We start from the raw sequence: 22,032 nt of genomic DNA on the forward strand, positions 1-22,032 counted from the left end.
GGGGTGGTGCTGGCTCTGGTGCTCAGCGCACAGTACCCCACAGCACGCAGCACTTGGTGTCCCTGGAAGGAGCCTGGCTGTGCCCAGGCCCAGAGGCCCAGCAGCACACACAGAAGAGCCCCACCTTCGGCCGACTGCCCCAACCCCACAAGACCAGCACCCACACACTTCAAACCCGGGCTGCCACAGGGCCAGCCACAGCAGGGCACAGCCCCCTGGGAGCCACCTGAGGCCCAGGTCCCCTCGCAGCTGCAGGAGGCAGCAGGGCCACAGCACGTCCACAGAGGTCCCCACACGGCCAGCCCAGCACGGGGGCTGAGACCAGGGGGCCCTGCGCTCTCCCAGGACAAGCAGAACTGCGGTGGGCCGGCTGGGCTCCGGCAGGCGCTTGGCCAGCGTGGCGGGGCCCTGGGGCCCACTCTCAGCACCCCGTAAAGATAAGGAAGCCAAGAACAAGGTCTGTGTCCATGCAACTAAAACGACAGAGATCACAAACAGAGAAAAACACCAGGCCTAGGGGCCCACGCGTCCACCATGCGGCCACGGAGCCCACACAGGGTGGTCGCGTGTCCAGCAGGCTGGCCTTCGGGGAGCAGGGCTGGCAGATGACCCTCTTGCCCAAAGCCGCCTGGGCACAGACCCGCCCCCAGCGGTAGAAAGGACCCAGGGCCCCGCAGGCCCGAGGCGCTGGGCAGCCCCACCAGGCGCCTCCGGTTCCCAGCAGCCAGACCCCAGGTCCCCGCCTGGCAAGGACCAGCCTGTGAGCGCAGCCACCGCGCAGGACAAAGGGCCAAACTCCTCAGAAAACACGGCTTCTGCACAGGACGCGGAGCAGGAACCCACGAGGTGGGGACACCCTCATCCTGGAAAGGGAGCTGAGGTCGCCAGGGGTGTCCCCGAGTTCCCGTGCTGACCCTCACCCAGGTGCTGCTGTGGGGGGCTCTGGGAGGGCGGAGCTCCCAGGAGCAGCCCAGGAAGGTGACGAGGGTCCTCACCAGAGAGACCCGAGAGCCCCTGCCCGTCCACCATGGAGGACCCAGGAGAAGGCGCCTCCGGGAGCAGGAGCAGCCTCAGCTGACCCCGTCGGCCCCGCCTGGACCTGGGCTGCAGCCCAGAGCTGACCTGTCCCCCCTGCTGCTCTGAGCAGCCGCGGTCACTGGTGACAGAATGGCAGGCACAGAGTCGTGACCCACGGAACCACAGGTCACCAGACACGGTGGAGACTGTGAACGCTCCGTCCCTGTGTCCTGACAAGAACCCAAGTCACCACGGACGCTGGGCTGGGCAAAGAAGCTGACACAGGATGGGGAAGGAGGGGACCGTCACCATCTGCGACACACAGCGAGGACACAGAAGCTCTAGGACAGTGACGGTGTGCGGAAGTAGTGACCATCTCCAGCACAGCTGCTGGACCCAGGAGGACAGCCAGACAGACGGCCCGTGCCCCAGCACAGGACTTGGCACCAGGAAGGGGCATTGAGTCGATGGCTGCTGCTCTGCAGTGCTGAGCACGGTCCTCCAGGGCGCTGCCGATCAGAGACGGACCGCAGGCCACCAAGAGGGCCCAGGACACGGCCCGCCCTGCGCTGCCCGCACACAGGTCCACACCAGGCTGTGGCAGCTGACCCGCCGTGCGAGCAGCACGAGACCATGGCCACCCAGAACCTGCAGCCTCAGACAGCCCAGGAGCAGAGCAGAGTCCCACAACAGGCCCCAGTGGGGCCCAGCCAGGCTCTGCCTCCTGAACCTGCCCGGAGACCTCCAGCAATCGGGCCCAGAGGGTTCCTGCCCAGGAGTCAGCACGACGCGGCTCTGAGGTGTGCACCTAGAACCTGCACCATCCTCCAGCACCAGGCAAAGCAGAGACCAGGGGGGGGCCTCAGTGCCACACCAGGTCACCAGCACCAAGTATCCAGGTGCACCAGAACACCAAGACTGCACCAAGCTAACCTGCAGGAGCAGTACTCAGCACACAGCACCACGTGCTCACAGGGGAGAGGAGGAGCAGCCTTAGCTGTGCACCAGGACACCATGACTGCACCAAGCTAACCTGCAGGAGCAGGACTCAGCACACAGCACCATGTGCTCACAGGGGAGAGGAGGAGCCTCAGATGTGCACCAGGACACCAGGACTGCACCAAGCCAACCTGCAGGAAGCAGGACTCAGCACACAGCACCACGTGCTCACAGGGGAGAGGAGGAGCCTCAGCTGTGCACCAGGACACCAAGACTGCACCAAGCTAACCTGCAGGAGCAGTACTCAGCACACAGCACCACATGCTCACAGGGGAGAGGAGGAGCAGCCTCAGCTGTGCACCAGGACACCATGACTGCACCAAGCCAACCTGCAGGAAGCAGTACTCAGCACACAGCACCACGTGTTCACAGGGGAGAGGAGGAACCTCAGCTGTGCACCAGGACACCATGACTGCACCAAGCTAACCTGCAGGAGCAGTACTCAGCACACAGCACCACGTGCTCACAGGGGAGAGGAGGAGCAGCCTCAGCTGTGCACCAGGACACCAGGACTGCACCAAGCCAACCTGCAGGAGCAGGACTCAGCACACAGCACCACGTGCTCACAGGGGAGAGGAGGAGCCTCAGATGTGCACCAGGACACCATGACTGCACCAAGCCAACCTGTAGGGGAAGTACTCAGCTCACAGCACCACGTGCTCACATGGGAGAGGAGGAGCAGCCTCAGATGTACACCAGGTCACCATGACTGCACCAAGCTAACCTGCAGGAGCAGGACTCAGCTCACAGCACCACGTGCTCACAGGGGAGAGGAGGAGCCTCAGATGTGCACCAGGACACCAGGACTGCACCAAGCCAACCTGCAGGAAGAAGGACTCAGCACACAGCACCACGTGCTCACAGGGGAGAGGAGGAGCCTCAGCTGTGCACAAGGACACCATGACTGCACCAAGCCAACCTGCAGGAAGCAGGACTCAGCACACAGCACCACGTGCTCACAGGGGAGAGGAGGAGCCTCGGCTGTGCACCAGGACACCAGGACTGCACCAAGCCAAACTGCAGGAAGCACGACTCAGCACACAGCACCACGTGCTCACAGGGGAGAGGAGGAGCCTCAGCTGTGCACCAGGACACCATGACTGCACCAAGCCAACCTGCAGGGGAAGTACTCAGCTCACAGCACCACGTGCTCACAGGGGAGAGGAGGAGCAGCCTCAGATGTACACCAGGTCACCATGACTGCACCAAGCTAACCTGCAGGAGCAGGACTCAGCTCACAGCACCACGTGCTCACAGGGGAGAGGAGGAGCCTCAGATGTGCACCAGGACACCAGGACTGCACCAAGCTAACCTGCAGGAAGTAGTACTCAGCACACAATACCACGTGCTCACAGGGGAGAGGAGGAGCCTCAGCTGTGCACCAGGACACCATGACTGCACCAAGCCAACCTGCAGGAAGCAGTACTCAGCACACAGCACCACGTGCTCACAGGGGAGAGGAGGAGCAGCCTCAGCTGTGCACCAGGACACCATGACTGCACCAAGCCAACCTGCAGGAAGCAGTACTCAGCACACAGCACCACGTGCTCACAGGGGAGAGGAGGAGCCTCAGATGTGCACCTGGACACCCTGACTGCACCAAGCCAACCTGCAGGAAGCACGACTCAGCACACAGCACCACGTGCTCACAGGGGAGAGGAGGAGCCTCAGCTGTGCACCAGGACACCATGACTGCACCAAGCCAACCTGTAGGAGCAGTACTCAGCACACAGCACCACGTGCTCACAGGGGAGAGGGGCAGGCTCAGCTGTGCACCAGGACACCATGACTGCACCAAGCCAACCTGTAGGAGCAGTACTCAGCACACAGCACCACGTGCTCACAGGGGAGAGGGGCAGGCTCAGCTGTGCACCAGGACACCAGGACTGCACCAAGCCAACCTGCAGGAAGCAGTACTCAGCACACAGTACCACGTGCTCACAGGGGAGAGGAGGAGCCTCAGCTGTGCACCAGGACACCATGACTGCACCAAGCCAACCTGTAGGAGCAGTACTCAGCACACAGTACCACGTGCTCACAGGGGAGAGGGGCAGGCTCAGCTGTGCACCAGGACACCAGGACTGCACCACGCCAACCTGCAGGAAGTAGTACTCAGCACACAGCACCACGTGCTCACAGGGGAGAGGAGGAGCCTCAGCTGTGCACCTGGACACCAGGACTGCACCAAGCCCCTGCTGTCCACCTGTGACCCCTGGCCTCCTGCCCATCTCCTGTGGCTGGTGGGCTGAGGGGCCCCTGCTGTCCACCTGTGACGCTGGCCTCCTGTCCAGGCGCCCCGAGGCTCTTGGTCCTCTCCCTGTGGGCGCTCCACTCACCTTGGCCACCCTGCCCATGTCCTCCAGCGTGGCCCTCTCATGAGGGAACTGGGCGAAGGTGCGCTCGATGCTGGTGATGACGGCGTCCACGTCCACCGTGTCCTTGGGGCGCCCCCTGGGGAAGTAGAAGGCTGGGATGCTGTGGCTGGCGGCCGGGGGCAGCGGCTCCGCCTTCCGTGCCTGGACCTGAGGGATGAAATGGCCACAGCTCATCAGACCCTGGGACTGTCCACCCATTTTCCTAGCTATGGGTCATGACAGAGGGACTGCATGGACAGGAGTGACCACGTCCTCCTGGATGACCCCTGAGGGCAACTGACGGGGTCCTGCGTGAGGTGGCCCCTGGGTGACGGGACCCTGCGTGAGGTGGCCCCACGGGTGACGGGACCCTGCGTGAGGTGGCCCCACGGGTGACGGGACCCTGCGTGAGGTGCCCCCACAGGTGACGGGACCCTGTATAAGGTGCCCCTGGGTGACATGACCCTGCGTGAGGTGGCCCCTTGGTGACGGGACACTGTGTGAGGTGGCCCCTGGGTGACGGGACCCTGCGTGAGGTGGCCCCTGGGTGACGGGACCCTGCGTGAGGTGGCCCCTGGGTGACATGACCCTGCGTGAGGTGGCCCTTGGTGACGGGACCCTGCGTGAGGTGGCCCTTGGTGACGGGACCCTGCGTGAGGTGGCCCCTGCGTGAGGTGGCCCCTGGGTGATGGGACCCTGCGTCAGGTGCCCCCACAGGTGACGGGACCCTGCGTGAGGTGGCCCCTGGGTGACGGGACCCTGCGTGAGGTGCCCCCACAGGGTCAAAGTCCTGGGGTGAATCGTGGCACTGAGCAGGTCTCCCAGCCTGGTCCCTTTGGGGCCACTCCAAGGACAGCGTGCTTGGTAGTGGGCCTGGCCCCAGGGCACCCAGGAATGGGCCAGCCTCAGACCCGGACACACACAGCTACCAAGCCCTGACCCACAAACCCTGTGTCCACTGAGGGCCAGCAGAGTGACGGCCACCGTCGGAGCAGGCGGACCTGGGCAGGGGACAGCGAGGGCCACAGGAGGACCAAGAACAGCTGGGGAGAAGACAGGACCTGCCCGTGGAGGGACGCACCTGGGGAGAGAGGCCACCAGGAGGCAGCCCCCCGTCCAGCCTCCCCCAGGGAGCCCTGGTGCTCTCGAGGCGCACACGTGGGGCGGGGATGTGGCCCGGGGCGGGTGCATGCTGACCATGCTGGACACCTGGGCTGACCCCCAGGACACCCAGAGGAACGCACGGACCACGTCACAGAACCCCAGCCACCCAGAATCCTAGAGTGACCCCTGGCCCCGCGAAGCCCACCCTGGCCACCCCAGATCTGGTGCACGCAGCTCCCCGACCTCAGTGACCGCAGAAACCTCAGAGGCACAGTGGACACGCACTGAGACACAAGCCCACCTTGACAGTCCCTGTGCCCCTGGGGAAGGGCCAGCTCACCCTAGGGAAGTCCTCATGAGCCGTCCCAGCCTGGACCCTGGTGGCTAAGGCCACCCCTTATGCAGAGGCCAGCGCACATATGCCCCTCCCACTGGCCATGAAGGCCCTGCACGTCCACTCACCTCCACCCACAGCACTGAAGGCCCTGCACGTCCACTCACCTCCACCCACAGCACTGAAGGACCTGCACGTCCACTCACCACCCACAGCACTGAAGGACCTGCACGACCACTCACCTCCACCCACAGCACTGAAGGACCTGCACGTCCACTCACCTCCACCCACAGCACTGAAGGCCCTGCACGTCCACTCACCTCCACCCACAGCACTGAAGGCCCTGCACGTCCACTCACCTCCACCCACAGCACTGAAGGACCTGCACGTCCACTCACCACCCACAGCACTGAAGGACCTGCACGACCACTCACCTCCACCCACAGCACTGAAGGACCTGCACGACCACTCACCTCCACCCACAGCACTGAAGGACCTGCACGTCCACTCACCACCACCCACAGCACTGAAGGACCTGCACGTCCACTCACCTCCACCCACAGCACTGAAGGACCTGCACGTCCACTCACCTCCACCCACAGCACTGAAGGACCTGCACGTCCACTCACCTCCACCCACAGCACTGAAGGACCTGCACGTCCACTCACCTCCACCCACAGCACTGAAGGACCTGCACGTCCACTCACCTCCACCCACAGCACTGAAGGACCTGCACGTCCACTCACCTCCACCCACAGCAGTGAAGGTCCTGCACGTCCACTCACCACCCACAGCACTGAAGGACCTGCACGTCCACTCACCTCCACCCACAGCACTGAAGGACCTGCACATCCACTCACCTCCACCCACAGCACTGAAGGACCTGCACGTCCACTCACCTCCACCCACAGCACTGAAGGACCTGCACGTCCACTCACCTCCACCCACAGCACTGAAGGACCTGCACGTCCACTCACCTCCACCCACAGCACTGAAAGACCTGCACGTCCACTCACCTCCACCCACAGCACTGAAGGACCTGCACGTCCACTCACCTCCACCCACAGCACTGAAGGACCTGCACGTCCACTCACCTCCACCCACAGCACTGAAGGACCTGCACGTCCACTCACCTCCACCCACAGCACTGAAGGACCTGCACGTCCACTCACCTCCACCCACAGCACTGAAGGTCCTGCACGTCCACTCACCTCCACCCACAGCACTGAAAGCTGCCGTCCACTCACCACCAACACCACACACACCCTGCCGTCGAGCCTGCTCCCTGCGGGACCCCAGCCTGGGCCCAGGCCAGCAGCCAGCCCCACTGGCCCTGGGGGTCTTGTGCTGACCGGAGGGACTGGAGGACGGGGCCCAGCTGTCCATCGCAGGCTGGAGGCCCTCGAGGAGCACGTGAAGGGGAGTGCAGAGCCCGTGCTCCCGGGCTGGGTCCCTGCGGAGTGGGGTGGACAGAGGCCTGCCGCAGGCACAGAGGCTGGCCCGCTGCCCTGGTCTGCACGAGGGGTGCAGGGGACAGGACGAGGGGTGCCCAGCTGGAGGCTGCACGCCTCAACCCCAGAGGGCCTCGCCTGGGCAGGGGGACGTGGTGTGGGAGCTGGGAAGGGCAGGGGGCGGGGGCCACAGCCTGCAGCGGGGACAGGGAGCAGGGGTCGGGCAGGGAGCGGGCCGGCCGTGGGCAGGGGTGGCCAGGCTGAGCTCGGGCGTCAGCCCAGCAGGGCGATCCGCAGGGCGTGAGGGAAGGAGAGCCGAGCGCGGCTGACCGGCCCTGGGCGGGACCCAGGCAGGCTGGGCAGCGGCAGCCTCTGCTGGAACCGGGAGCAAGGCCACGCCTCCAGGTCAGTGGGCCTCGCGTTCCCAGCCCTGGGCAGGACAGGGCAGGCACAGTGCCCGCTGCTGGGCGAGGCTGTGGCCAAGGCTCGCGTCCCAGGGCCTTTCCCGGAGGCAACACTAAATACAGTGGCCAGCCACCACGGCCATGCTGAGCCGTGTCCCCCGGTCAAGGTCAGCAGGCAGCCGAGGGCCTGCCACCTGGACTCGCAGGAGGCCTCGACGGGGTGGCCTGGAGGGGTCAGTAGCATGAGCTCATTGTGGGCTGGACCCTCCAGCTGGCTCCCGTAGGCCAGGGGGCGACTGTCGCAGATGGGCATGGACAGAGGGTGGACACGGTCAGACCCAGGGAGAGGCTGGCCCAGCACTGGGGTGGCGCCAGGCCAGGGACACCTGGGGCTGGAGAGAGGACAGTCCCTCAGCCACAGCTTCATGAACACATCACGAAAGGGAGGGTGGCAGTCTGCACGTCCCCGAGTCTGTGTGTCCATGCTGCGCTGACCGGGGCTCTAATGGGGTGACCAGGTCAGGGTGGCCTTGTGCTCTCATGGGGTGACCCGGGTCAGGGTGGCCTTGTGCTCTCATGGGGTGACCCGGGTCAGGGTGGCCTTGTGCTCTCATGGGGTGACCCGGGTCAGGGTGGCCTTGTGCTCTCATGGGGTGACCCGGGTCAGGGTGGCCTTGTGCTCTAGGTGGGGTGACCCGGGTCAGGGTGGCCTTGTGCTCTCATGGGGTGACCCGGGTCAGGGTGGCCTTGTGCTCTCATGGGGTGACCCGGGTCAGGGTGGCCTTGTGCTCTAGGTGGGGTGACCTGGGTCAGGGTGGCCTTGTGCTCTCATGGGGTGACCCGGGTCAGGGTGGCCTTGTGCTCTCATGGGGTGACCTGGGTCAGAGGATGGATAAAGAAAACGTGGTCTCTGTATCCAATGGAGCATTACTCAGCTTTGAAGAAGAGGAAACCGTGGCATTTGCCCGTGGCTGGAGCTGGAGAAGATCATGCTGAGAAACTGAGCCAATCCCAGACCCAGGTGTCCTCTATGTGCAGGTGTCAGTTCACCCGGGGGGCACCAGGGACAAGGGAGTCACCTTAGACTAGGAGAGGGGCGGGCGGGGGGAGAAGAGGGGTGTGGGCACAGGAAGGCGGTAGAAAGAGACACGCTATTGCTGTGTGTGTGCGTGTGTGCGCGTGTGTGCGTGTGTGTGTGTGTGTGCGTGTGCGTGTGCGCCTGCAGGACCCTGTGCCCCTGCCACCTGCTCACTCAGACCTGAGGACCGGTCGCCCCATCTGCGTGGGACACTCCCACGTGCACAGACCCACTCTGGGCCCTGCACAGCGAACCCCACGACCCGGAACTGGAAACCAACAAGCAGAGGCGGGGCCAGCAGGGACCGGAGCAGGAGCCTGGGGACGGGCAGAGACGGCGGTCAGGGCCACCTGGGGCCAGGAGCTGAGGGCAGGAGGAGCCCCGGGGCTGTGACCCCCAGGATGGGACAGGACGCACCCCAGCACACAGCGGGACAGCCTCCCCTCCCCGTGGTCTCCACAGTCGCGGGTGGAGGCCGCGGGTCTCACCCAGCCGCCTCTGGGTCGGCCCGTGGCCTGGCGTCACCGAGAGCTCAACACCGAGGCCCTGCGCTGGGCCTCGCTCAGCAGTGGGCGGCCGAGCGCCGGTGCCCACCCTCCGTGTCAGACACGTGCGTCCCCAGCCCCTCACGAGTGCTACTGCCCACACAAAAGGCCCCGAGTGCCCCCACAGGAGAGGGGCAGTGCTGGACCAGGGTAATGTCCAGGAAGACCACGTGGGGCTGAGGGTCAGCGAGGGCGGGACAGTGCAGAGGCCTGGCGGGGCTCAGGGCCAGCGAGCAGGAAGAAGGGCCTCCCCGTCCACCGGTGGCTGTGTCCACCGGTGGCTGACGCCCGGCCGCCGCACAGATGGGGTGGCTCTGCTGGGGCACTGGGAGTCCGGGGACACAGGGACCAGGGTGAGCCGGCCGCCCAGCAGACGCCAACAGGTGGGCGGGAGAGCCAGAGACCAAAACAGCCTGCGGGCGGGCGGATGGACGGGCGGACGCGGGGATTTACCGGCTCCGTCTCCTGGACACAAATAGACCGGCCACACAGCTGCAGGACATTCCTGACACAGGACACGCGGACAGCTGGGGAGGGCCACTTCCCGGCCCCAGGCGGGTCTCGGCGGATTCCAGAGGGTGTGCAGACACTTCCCTGACCACAGTGACCGTGGCCACGCTGCGCATCGTGGCCAGCACCCCGCAGGGCATCTGAGTGTGCGTGCAGAGGGCCTGGTGGGTCCTGCTCCTGCCACCTCAGGACCCGCCAGGGAGAGCCGCGGCCACTCGCCCCACTGCCCGCCTGGTCCGCGCTGTGCAGAGCGTGTCCTGACCCCCTGACACAGGGGACACCCCTCAGAGAGCCAGTTCTGGTCCTGCCCAGGGCACATCACTGCGCCTGCCCACCTGCCCACCACGGACCCGCCAGGGACCCGCCACAGACCTGCCAGGGACCCGCCTGGGACCCTCTGGCCTGAGCACACACGCGTCCACGCGCTGCAGAGCCAAAGCCCTGGGTAGATGAAGGCCACGTCCTCGTGTGCAGGGACAGGTGCCCCCGAGGGTGCAGACAGGAAACAGCTCAGGCACCTGGCCACCCTGGCCACCGCTGGCCAGCGCCTCTGCAGACACCAGTCTCACAGGCTGGCCTCGGGGGGAGCAGGACACGCAGCAGAGACCCTGGGCACCACCCGGGGAGGGGATGCTGGGCAGGGCTACGGGGCAGGGGACGCCCTGCAGAGGCCCAGAGACGCCCGAGGCAGGCTGAAGGCACGCGGCGTCCCCAGTGCCCCAGGAGGGCCGCTCTGAGGGGCAGTGTGAAGCCCGGGGTCCCTGGGTATGTGACGAGGGAGGTGGGCCGGGGACACCCACGGCTTCTGGGCTGTCGCCCCGGGCGGTGGCCACTGTTGGGCAGGAGGACCCGCTGCAGGCCAGCAGCTCTCCTCTCGGCCCAGAGACCCCCACACCCGGGAGCACCTGGCCGCAGCTGGGCACAGGCCACACCCACGGCCTGGGCGCTCCCGGAGGCGCTGGGGACCGGGCCCCGTGACCCAGGCACACTCCTCCCATGGAGCCCCAGCCCCAGGGGAAGCTGAGACCAGGAGCCCAGCGAGGACACGAGGGCCACGTCCCACCAGGCCCTCCCCACCAGGTCGGGCCCTGGGTGAAGGGTCCATGCAAAGGTGCAGGCAGCCCAGGGCTTCACGTCCAGGGGGGCTGCCCAGGGCAGGTGAAGGGCCGGGGGGACGAGTCCCTCTGGACTGAGGCGGGGGGGGGGGAGGCCCTGATCCACACAGGGACCCGGCCTGGCCCCTCTGCAAGACGGGCGACACGTGCACCGGGCTGGGGGGACGCATGGAGAAGTCGGGATGCACCCCACGGTGGAAGACAGGCGAGCAGGTGAGGGACGCCGTGTCCACCACCCAGGCAGGGTGGGTGACGGTGGGCTCCAGGTGCCAGGAGCAAGGAGGGTGGAGAACCAGCGTGTCCCCGCGGGAGCCCCGAGGCCAGGTGCCGGGCAGCGCTGGGCGCCTGGACGCAGACTGCACTCAGGGCACAGTGCTGCGCTGCACGCCGGCTGCAGGGCCGCAGGAGACCCAGGACGCGTCTGCGTGACCAGCACAGTGACAACATGGGGAGAGTCGCAGGGCCAGGCGCACCTGAGGCATCCAGCCAGCGTGGAGAGCGGGAGGGCCTGGCTCCCCAGCAGGAGGGCAGGACGTCCACCAGGGCAGGCAGCACAGCTGCACGGCCACCACGGGCCAGGGCTGGGGCGGTGCAGACCCACACAGGCCCCCCAGGCCCCGGGCAGGGCAGCAGGGCTCCCGAGGACAGCGTCTGCAGAGCCTGCGGGCCACTCCTGTGCTGGACGCTGCAGCCTGCAGACCCACCTGGTGGCCGCACCACCTGGCCCACGGAGGGGGACGTGGGCGGTCATCAGGACAGGGTTGAGCACAGGCGTGGACAGAGCTGGAGGGGGGACGGAGGTCCGGGCTTCACAGCTGGTGCTGACAGCTGTGGGCTCGCCCAGGGCCAGCGCCCCCAGGCCAACAGGCGCCCAGGCCCCAGCGGGCTGTCAGTGGCGGGAACCCAGCAATGGCGGGCAGTGGGCGAGCTCTGGCCTCTCCGCTCCTCCAGGAGAGGACAGCAGCAGGGTCAGCTGTGAACAGGACAGGGCTGAGGGTGCGGGCAGCCAAGCAGAAGCAGGGCTGTGGCCTCCCAGCTACGGGGGGCAGCGCAGGACCCCAGAGCAGCAGCACGCAGCCACCAAGGTGGCATCTCTGGACCCCGAAACGGCACGTGGCCACGGCCGGAGCGTCTGGGCCTGCTGAGCACCTGCCCATGGGCCATGTCCAGGCAGACAGGCCTGGGCCCCCGACAGAACCCCGACCTCAGGTGCTGGCAGCGAAGGAGGCCAGACACCTCCCCGGCACCCTGCAAGGGCCCGGCACCCTGCCGTCACCTGCCACCGCAGTAGAGAGCACCCATTCCCAGCCCGGGTCTCAGGCCCACGCCCAGGCAGCCGCCTGCCAGAGCCGTCCAGCTTCCAGACGTGACTGCCATCCCCCACGGTCCCCACAGGCTCCGCCTGGAGCTGGGGACCCCTGCGGTAAACATCCCCAGCAGCCACGGAGCCTGAACCAAGGACACAACCAGAAGCCACCACAACTCCAGGCATCGCGGGCAGAGCGGCCGCTTACCTGCCCAACGCGGGCCTCCTGCCCTGGACACTTCCCCAGGCCCCTCCTGGTCAGCCCCCCAGCATCAGCAGGACGGGAAGGAGACTGGCCTCCAAAATAACTCGGGACCCCACCCCGAGAGGAGCCCCCAGGCTGACGGGGAACTGCCGAGTGTGCAGGTGACGGACTGAGCGTGCAAGGAGAAATGAGTGTGCAAGGAGAACTCCTGAGTGTGCGAGAACTGAGCGTGCAAGGAGAACCAAACGTGTAAGGAGAACTGAGTGCACAGGAGAGAATGCCCGAATGTGCAAGGAGAAATGAGTGTGCAAGGAGAACTCCTGAGTGCACAGGCAGGGAGAACTGAGTCTGCAAGGAAAATTGCAGGGTGAAGACCTGAGTGTGCAAGAACCAAGTGTGCAAGGAGTACTCCTGAGAACAAGAACCAAGTGTGTAAGGAGAACTCCTGAACGAGCAGGGAGAACTCCTGAGTGTGCAGGAAGAATTCCTTAGTGTGTAAGAACTGAGAGTACAAGGAGAATGCCTGAGTGTGCAAGGGAACTCCAGCATGTGCAAGAACTCTTGAGTGTGCAAGGAGAACTCCTGAGTGTGCAAGCAGGGAGAATTGGGTGTGCGAGGAGAACTGCAGGGCGAAGTCGCGAGTGTGCGAGGAGATCTCCTGGGTGCACAGAGCCAGAGGCCACGGGGAGCTCCAGGCAAGCCAGGGCGGACGGACGGCAGGTCTGTCCCCACAGCGAGGCTCCGCTGGACACTTCAGCCAGGGCCTCCTCCCACAACACCAGCTGCCCGTGCCCCACCCAGATGAGGCAGCGGAGGAGCCCAGCCCCGCAGCCCCACAGCCCCTGCTCCCCACGACACCGTCCCTGCCCCCCATCACCCTGCCCCCCAGCACCCAGCACCCTGCCCTGCCCCCCACAGGAGGTCCACGTGGAGCCAGACCCTCAGGCAGCGGCACCCGTGGGCAGGGAGGCCTCATGGAGTCACGTGACGCCCTAGGGCTGTGGTGGCACAGGAGCTCCTCTGAGCTCTGGAAGCCAGGTTCAAGTTGAAGTGCACTGGTCACTGACTGCACACCCAGCTGGGTGACCGGCCCTGTGACTGTGGCTGTGACGGAGGTCTCCAGAGCTGTTAAGCCCAGCTTGGCCAGGACGGAGGCAGCGGCACTCGGGCTGGGTGACCAGGCGGGTGGCCGCCTCCTGTTGACATCCCCCTCCCTGGAGCCGCACTCAGAGGTCCCGGGGCCAGGCTCACCTCCCAGGGGCCTGGCCGGCCTCGACCACCTGGCCCGGGGTCCTCCAGGCTCCCCAACCCCAGGGGACAGGACCCACTTGCCGGGAGCCCAGGTCAGATGTGCCCACTGCTGGGAGCCCCCCAAGTCAGATGTGCCCACTGCTGGGACCTCAGGCCCCCGCCACATCTGCCGGGAGCCCAAGTCACAATGTGCCCACTGCTGGGAGCCCCCCAAGTCAGATGTGCCCACTGCTGGGACCTCAGGCCCCCGCCACATATGCAGGGAGCCCCCCAAGTCACAATGTGCCCACTGCTGGGACCTCAGGCCCCGCCACATCTGCAGGGAGCCCCGCAGACGGCTCCAGTGAGGCAGGACCGCAGGCCCCCGACCCACCTGCTGGGAGCCCCTCACCCTCCTGTGGCGAGGACACAGGACCCAGACACTTCCTGGGCCCCCGGCGCCCACCCACCTGCTGGAAGGCCTTCAGCCTCTTCTTGAAGCGCGAGGGCAGCACAAAGTCGCAGCCCCGGGCCAGCGAGGCCAGCTCCTGCCGCAGGTCCGGGTCTTGGCGAAGGGACAGGTCCCTGAGCCGCATGCCGTCGGCTCGCATGGGCCTCCGGGGGCCAGGCCGGGCACCGCGCTCTCGGGACGGGGCAGAGCGGGGGCTGGTGGTTAAGTGCGGGGGGCCGCCAGGCTCAGCAAGCTCCATGCGTCCCCGGCCGGGCGCTCTGGGGACCGGCCCTGGGCTGCGCGCATTCCACAGGCTGAGAAGGGCGCATGGCGAAGGCGGGCGGGCGGGGGAGGCAGCGGCGGGCGGCGGGCAGCAGGCGCCCCTCCCAGGCCCGGCCGAGCTGCGGGAGCGGGCAGGACGCAGGACAGAAGGCGCAGGACACAGCACCAGGACCCAGCTGCGGCACTGAGCAGGACCTCTGCTCCTCCCCTCACGGCCCCTCTCCCTCCTGTAGGAGGGGCCGCCCAGCAGCGGAGCTTCAGGCTGTGACCCTGAGTCACGTGGCTCGTCCCCTGAGCACAAACAAGTCTCCTCAGGGGGGCCTGGGCCTCGCCACGGGACCCAGAGGCCCGTCCCTCACGGAACTGTGGCGACTGTCCGCACCAGCAAACCCTGCGGCCTGCAGCTGGGGCCACACGCAGCTGGCTCCTTCCCCACAGGCCCCTGGGCCCCGCCCCACGCCCCACGCTGGACACAGGGGTCCACCTGCCTGGCCACAGCCTCCCTGGCCCTGAGGAGTCTCAGGCCAGGCCACTGCAGCAGAAGGCCAACATGTCCTTCTCAGCCTGAGGGGTCAGCGTCTCTCTGAGGTCCAGTTCCCACACTGCCAGGAGCCCAGGGTACAGCCCCATGGGGAGGGCAGGGCAGCGGTACAGCCCCATGGGGAGGGCAGGGCAGCGGGGCTGGCTCAGGGCACACCGAGGGCAGCACCGGGGCCTCCCGCTTGTCCCCAGCAGGAGGAAGGTGCATGCGCCCACGCTGGCTGCCCCCAGCAGGGCCTGGCCCCCCGGGCTGCTGACCCACCCTCAGAACCAGTCCAGGCCAGGCTCCAAGACAGACAGACAGACAGACAGAGAGCAGGACAGGGCACCTGCAGGGGTCCAGGCACTGACCGGGGGCCTGCGAGGGAGCCCAGGCACTGACCGGGGGCCTGCGAGGGAGCCCGGGCCCCATCTAGGGAGCCGCGCAGCGCAGCCCCGGGAGGCCACCCTGACCAGCCCCGCTGCCCCAGGAGGAGGACGCCGGGCACACACCTGAGGTCCCAGCCCCGGGAGGCCACCCTGACCAGCCCCGCTGCCCCAGGAGAAGGACGCCCCTCAGGAGGGGGACGCTGGGCACACACCTGAGGTCCCAGCGGCCGGGAGGCCGAGGCAGGAGGACCACAGTCCGTCTCAAAGAGCAACAAGGGGGCAGGGGACGAGGCTCCGGCGGTGGCGCCTGCCTGGCCTGCGCGGGGCGCTGGGCTCCATCCTCAGCACCACGTAAAAAATGACAATAAACACGTGGCGTCCACCAAACTGAAAAACCCAAAATACTAAGAAAAAAATCCACAAGGGCTGGGGACGTGCCAGCGGGGGACCCCGAGTGCAACGTCCCCACAGCCAGCCAGGGGCCCCGAGCCTCAGGCCCCGAGAGCCCTGGCGGGCCTCTGACCAGAGACAGCCCCGGGCCCCAGGGACAGCGGGCTGCAAGACGGTGGCCTGAGTCCAGGCAGGGGTGCCCTGGCTCTGCCCTCCCCTGCCTCCCCTCTGTCCACAGACTTCGCTTCCCGTCCCGTCCCGGTCCCTGTCCTTCCCACCCGTGGACCCCTCTGTCAGCAGAGGGCCAAGGTCTCCCGGCCGCGCTGGGTCTGCAGAGGGGCAGGGCGACATCTCCTGCCCAAGCACGCCCCTGCCCGCTGCTCCTCGGCCCACCCAGGGTCCTCCACGCCCCTGCCCACTGCTCCTCGGCCCACCCGGGGCCCTCCACGCCCCTGCCCGCTGCTCCTCAGCCCACCCGGGGTCCTCCACGTCCGTCCCCTGCTCCTCAGCCCACCCAGGGTCCTCCACGCCCCTGCCCGCTGCTCCTCGGCCCACCCCGGGTCCTCCACGTCCGTCCCCTGCTCCACCTGCCCAGCCCAGGGTCCTTGCGGCCTTCGCCTTCCCCACTGCCCCACCCCCACCCTTCCCGAGCTCTCGTGGGGACTGGGGACCCCACCCTCTGCCCGTCCTGGCTGGAGGACCCAGGCTGCAGCAGCGCCCAGAGCCTCAACCCTGGGCCTGGGTGCGCCAGACCCCGGGGGAGGAGCCCTGCGCCTGGGCTGACCAGCCCCAGGAGGCGGGTGGCACGGCTCAGCCCGTCACCCCACACTGGGCTCTGGCCATCCTGGGGGACGGGCCACCCCACGGGCGTGAGGCCCACCTGCACCTGCTTCCTGCAAACCTGAGGAGCTGTCCCTGTGCTGGAAACCACAGCCAGCACCACCCGACCCTCTGCAGGGTGCCCAGCCTCACCCTGAGACCTGTCCAGGGGTGGCCGCTGCCCGGGGTGGCCGGGCCACAGGGCGTGGTGCGGAGCAGGCCAGTATGGGCGGGGCTCCACCGTGGGAGGCCCCTCTGCTGCTCTGAACCTCACGCCCCTGACACGCACTGGGGACCAGAGACCACGGCAGCTGTGCCCGGCCACCTCGGTGACCAGAGACCACGGCAGCTGTGCCCGGCCACCTCGGTGACCAGAGACCACGGCAGCTGTGCCCGGCCACCTCAGTGACCAGAGACCACGGCAGCTGTGCCCGGCCACCTCGGTGACCAGAGACCACGGCAGCTGTGCCCGGCCACCTCGGTGACCAGAGACCACGGCAGCTGTGCCCGGCCACCTCGGTGACCAGAGACCACGGCAGCTGTGCCCGGCCATCTGGGTGACCAGAGACCACGGCAGCTGTGCCCGGCCACCTCGGTGACCAGAGACCACGGCAGCTGTGCCCGGCCATCTGGGTGACCAGAGACCACGGCAGCTGTGCCCGGCCATCTCGGTGACCAGAGACCACGGCAGCTGTGCCCGGCCATCTCGGTGACCAGAGACCACGGCAGCTGTGCCCGGCCATCTGGGTGACCAGAGACCACGGCAGCTGTGCCCGGCCATCTCGGTGACCAGAGACCACGGCAGCTGTGCCCGGCCATCTGGGTGACCACACATGCGAAGGAGCCTGCTGAAGACTCCTCCAGCCAGAGCCCAGACGCATCCCAGAGGGGTGGTTGGGCAGTGAACTGTGGTCACTAAGTGCTGGTGGGGCTCCCGCAGCCAGCGCCTCTGACCCTCCCACAGGGGCTGTCGTGGTTTGGACGTGTGCCCAAAGCTCGCGGGAAAGACGCGAGGAGGTTCAGACTGGCCAGAGCCAGGGCCCGATGAGTCAGGGGTCCCTAGCTGGGTGGCACCTGGAGGCCGGGGTGTGGCAGGAGGAAGGGGTCACTGGGCCGTGGGCTCTGGAGAGTGCAGTCTGCTTCCTGATGACCCCGTGAGCTGCGTCCCTCCGCCACGATGTCCTGCCTGACCGCAGCCCTGGGGAAGGGAGCTGGCCCTCCGTGGACGGACCTCTGGAGCCCCGAGCGCCACGCAAACTCGTCCTCCTCTCCAGCTGACCTGGCCTTCACGTCACAGAGGTGGACGCCGACCAGAGCAGGGGTGCACAGAGGGCAGCGGAAGCCACCCGCTCGGCATCTCCACGCGGCACGCTCAGCCACGTCACCACAGGACACCCGCTCACCTGTCACCACGTGACACCTCAGCTTTGTCACCACGCGACACGGGTTAAGCCACGCCACCACGCGACACGGGTTCAGCCACACCAGCCTCCTTTCTTGGGGTTGAGCTGTGAATTTCTGCCCCGGGTACAAACGCACACGTAGAGGACCAGGGGTGGGCGGAAAGGGGACAGCCCGAGAGAGGCCTGACGCACCCTGGACCCACCACACAGGCCAGGGGGCCCCTGAGGCCCTGGACCCACCACACAGGCCAGGGGGCCCCTGTGGCCCTGGACCCACCACACAGGCCAAGGGACCCAGGAGCCCTGGACCCACCACACAGGCCAAGGGACCCAGGAGCCCTGGACCCATCCCTCAGGCCAAGGGATCCCTGAGGCCCTGGACCCACCACACAGGCCAGGGGGCCCCTGTGGCCCTGGACCCACCACACAGGCCAGGGGGCCCCTGAGGCCCTGGACCCACCACACAGGCCAAGGGGCCCCTGAGGCCCTGGCCTCTCTGCGTGGCTGTCCAACGCAGGCGCAGGCCGCTGACCCCCAGAATCCCCCCACACTGGGCCAAACGCTGGCCAGACAGTACAAGACTTATTTCCACAATTTGCCATAAATAAATAACTTGCAGAAACCAGCGCAGGGACGCGTAGCCCATCGCCCGGGGGGCAGGCAGGCAAGAGGCCCTCGGGGAGCATCTGCAGTGGCCGCCCGGGCTGTGGGCACGTGCGCTGCGGGCTGGAGGCAGCGCCTGGGAGACAGGGAAGGCGCCCGCTCCTGGGCCCCACCCTCCTGGGGCCCGGCAGCCCTCTGGGACCACGACCATCGAGGAGCCGTCCAGCCCACGCTGACCCTCCCAGCACGCTGCTGAGACGCGCCCTGAGGAGCCCAGCCCTGAGCAGCAGACCACAGCCACTGGGCAGCGTGGGGTAAAGGGGAGCTGACCCAGACACCTGGGGTGGACCAGGCCGGCGCTCAGCCTCAGGAAGGGCACCAGCGCCAGAGCCGGGGACACCCTGTTCCAGTGGGCACTGGGGAGCGCCCTCGGCACCCACGTGGCGGTGAGGGCCCCCGCAGGCACACAGACGGCACGTGAGGCCAGGGGCCACCTGGGGAAGTGACCACAGTACTGGTACCCACTGCAGGTCCACCCCAAGGCGCGGGCGGCAGCACGGAGACCCTCCCCACTGCAGGCCCACCCCGAGGCTCGGGCAGCAGCACGGAGACCCTCCCCACTACAGGTTCACCCCGAGGCTCGGGCAGCAGCACGGAGACCCTCCCCACTGCAGGTCCACCCCGAGGCTCGGGCAGCAGCACGCAGACCCTCCCACCTCCCTGGCAGCACGGGAGCCCTCAGCTGGGAGGACCCAGCAGCCACCCAGAGGCCGACAGGTGCACCCACCAGGGAGGCCTGGGGACCAGGCGGCCACCCTGAGCCATGGTGCTGGGGAGGTGGCCCTGACCCTGGACCCCAAAGCCCAGGTACCTCCACAGCCACACCCAAGACCAGCAGAGCCCCACAGACCCTCACCTCCCGAGGGACCCCCTACCCCTCACCTCCCGAGGGACCCCCTACCCCTCACCTCCCCACGGACCCTCTACCCCTCACCTCCCGAGGGACCCCCTACCCCTCACCTCCCGAGGGACCCTCTACCCCTCACCTCCCCACGGACCCCCTACCCCTCACCTCCCCACGGACCCCCTACCCCTCACCTCCCCACGGACCCTCTACCCCTCACCTCCCCACGGACCCCCTACCCCTCACCTCCTCACAGACCTTCTACCCCTCACCTCCCCACGGACCCTCTACCCCTCACCTCCCCACGGACCCCCTACCCCTCACCTCCCCACGGACCCTCTACCTCTCACCTCCCGAGGGACCCCCTACCCCTCACCTCCCCACAGACCCCCTACCCCTCACCTCCCCACGGACCCTCTACCCCTCACCTCCAGAGGGACCCCCTACCCCTCACCTCCCGAGGGACCCCCTACCCCTCACCTCCCCACGGACCCCCTACCCCTCACCTCCCCACGGACCCTCTACCCCTCCTCAGCAGGGTGCGGTGCCTCCTGTAGGCGTGAGACCCCCAGGCTCTGCCCCACACTGGCATGCACGGTGACACTAGTGGGACAGCTGCCTTCTAGAAGCTCAGCTGAAGTCACCCCCAGATTCCACACCCCAGGGCAAGCTCAAGGCAGACAACAGGACGTGAGCAGACCCCAGGACACTGCAGACCACCGACATTCTGCGCCCTCTCAAACCAGGCGCCTTGTCCTGGGCGGCGAGTTCTGCAGGCCGAGACCAGCCCCCTTGCAGACACCCCAGGGTGGGCGGGGGCTAAGCAGGTGCTCCCCAAGGCTGCGCCCGCTCTCACTCACTGCCCAGTCCGACTTGCTGTAGAAGGTCCCAGCAGACCCCCACCAGTGCCTTAAATGACAAGCTCTCTTCTGCAAATGACGCCGTCACTCCGACTCTGCGGGCAGACCCTCTGGGCCGGGAAGGGGACTACGGGGCACATGACAATCCCTTCCTGACGTGCTCAGGGCCGCCGGGCACTGCCAAGTGGAAGCACTGTCCGTCCGTGTGTCAAAGGAGCTCGGTGGACGGTGCTGGGGGTGCAAGGCGCACCAACCCCACCTTTCTCGGTACCGCCCGGGGGCCACGGTTCACTCGGTCAAACTGATACAGTGTTGAGTGACAGGAGGGGCCTTTAGAGGAAGAAGCCACACACTGGGTCGAGTTCCCGGAACCGGGCACGGGTCCCCAGACACACTCGGGCAGGAACCGTTGGCTCACTCCTGAAGCCGGTGGAAACGACTTCTGGGAAGGGGACAAGGGCTGCCAGCCTGGGGAGCCGAACTCTCCAAGCGCATGCACCCTGGGACTGCAACTGTCACGACAGCCACTCGGAGGCGGGGTGCAGGGGCTCGGCGGCGGGGTGCAGGGACTCGGCGGCGGGGTGCAGGGGCTCGGCGCGGGGTGCAGGGACTCGGCGCGGGGTGCAGGGACTCGGCGCGGGGTGCAGGGGCTCGGCGGCGGGGTGCAGGGGCTCGGCGGCGGGGTGCAGGGGCTCGGGGGCGGGGTGTAGGGGCTCGGCGCGGGGTGCAGGGGCTCGGCGGCGGGGTGCAGGGGCTCGGCGGCGGGGTGCAGGGGCTCGGCGCGGGGTGCAGGGGCTCGGCGGCGGGGTGCAGGGGCTCGGCGGCGGGGTGCAGGGGCTCGGCGGCGGGGTGCAGGGGCTCGGCGGCGGGGTGCAGGGGCTTGGCGGCGGGGTGCAGGGGCTCGGCGCGGCGGAGGGGTGAGAGCGACTTACCGCTCTGGGTCCCGAGGACCTGCGGGCGACGCGGGCGTGCGGCCCGTGCCGGGGGCTGGCGGCGGCTCCCAGGGGCAGCGCGGGCGCGGGCCCGGGCGCGGCGGCGGCGGCGGCCCCCGGGGGCTCGGGCGCGCCGGGCCTGCAGGCGGGCGGCCAGGCTTCGGGCGGGCCCGCGTCGCCGGCGGCCAGCGCGGCGGGGCCGGGCGCCTTGATGCGGTGCAGGCCGTCCTGCAGCATGCGCTGCGTGCTGGCCTCGCTGAGCCAGCACAGGAACAGCTCGTCCACCTTCATCTTCAGCACCGGCTGCAGCACCTTGCCCGGCGGCATGGTGGGCGCGGCCCGGGCCGCCCCGGCCTCCCGGGGCTCTGCCGCCCGGGGCCGCGGGCCGAGGCGGGGGCGCGGCGGCCGCGAGCGGGCGGCCCGGGCCTGGCGGGCGTCGCGCGGCGGGCAGGGGCGGCGGCCCGGGCCCCGGCGACGCCCGCGCCGCTCAGCGCAGCTTCAAAACGGGCGCGCCCGCCGCGCTCCCCCACACGGGCGCCGCGTCGCGCGTCACCGCGCCGCGCGACGTCACCACGGCGGACACGTCATCACCACGGCGACGCCGCCGCTCGGCGAGGCGGGCCTCGCCGCCCTCCCGGCCTCCGCCGGGGCTGGGTCGGGCTCAGGGGCTGCAGTGGGGTAGGGAATGGGCGGCGGCGGCCGTGCCGCCCGAGGCCGCTCTGCCTTCCGGGAGCTCAGGGGGGGGGCGGCACGCGCCGCCTCCGGAGGTGTAGTGGTGTGAGCATGCGCGGCGCGTGCCCGCCGGAGTAGGCGGGGCAGGCTCCTGG

The 22,032-nt window shown here is 68.1% G+C and overlaps 1 protein-coding gene across 1 annotated transcript in view; it reads right to left on the minus strand.

The window, feature by feature from the left end:
* Ppp2r3b (protein phosphatase 2 regulatory subunit B''beta) overlaps positions 1 to 21,561 on the minus strand; it is a gene marked incomplete at its 3' end in the record, with an annotated part of 41,801 nt that extends 20,240 nt beyond the window's left edge. Inside the window, exons 1-2 of the mRNA XM_077794562.1 lie at positions 21,206 to 21,561; positions 4,353 to 4,538 (exon numbers count right to left, since the gene is read on the minus strand). Coding sequence (XP_077650688.1) covers positions 4,353 to 4,538; positions 21,206 to 21,532 — 513 coding nt within the window. The remainder of the gene's footprint in view (positions 1 to 4,352; positions 4,539 to 21,205) is intronic.
* Positions 21,562 to 22,032: the final 471 nt, after the last annotated feature.

Source organism: Urocitellus parryii, unplaced genomic scaffold, assembly GCF_045843805.1.
Source record: "Urocitellus parryii isolate mUroPar1 unplaced genomic scaffold, mUroPar1.hap1 Scaffold_2952, whole genome shotgun sequence".
NCBI lineage: Eukaryota > Metazoa > Chordata > Mammalia > Rodentia > Sciuridae > Urocitellus > Urocitellus parryii.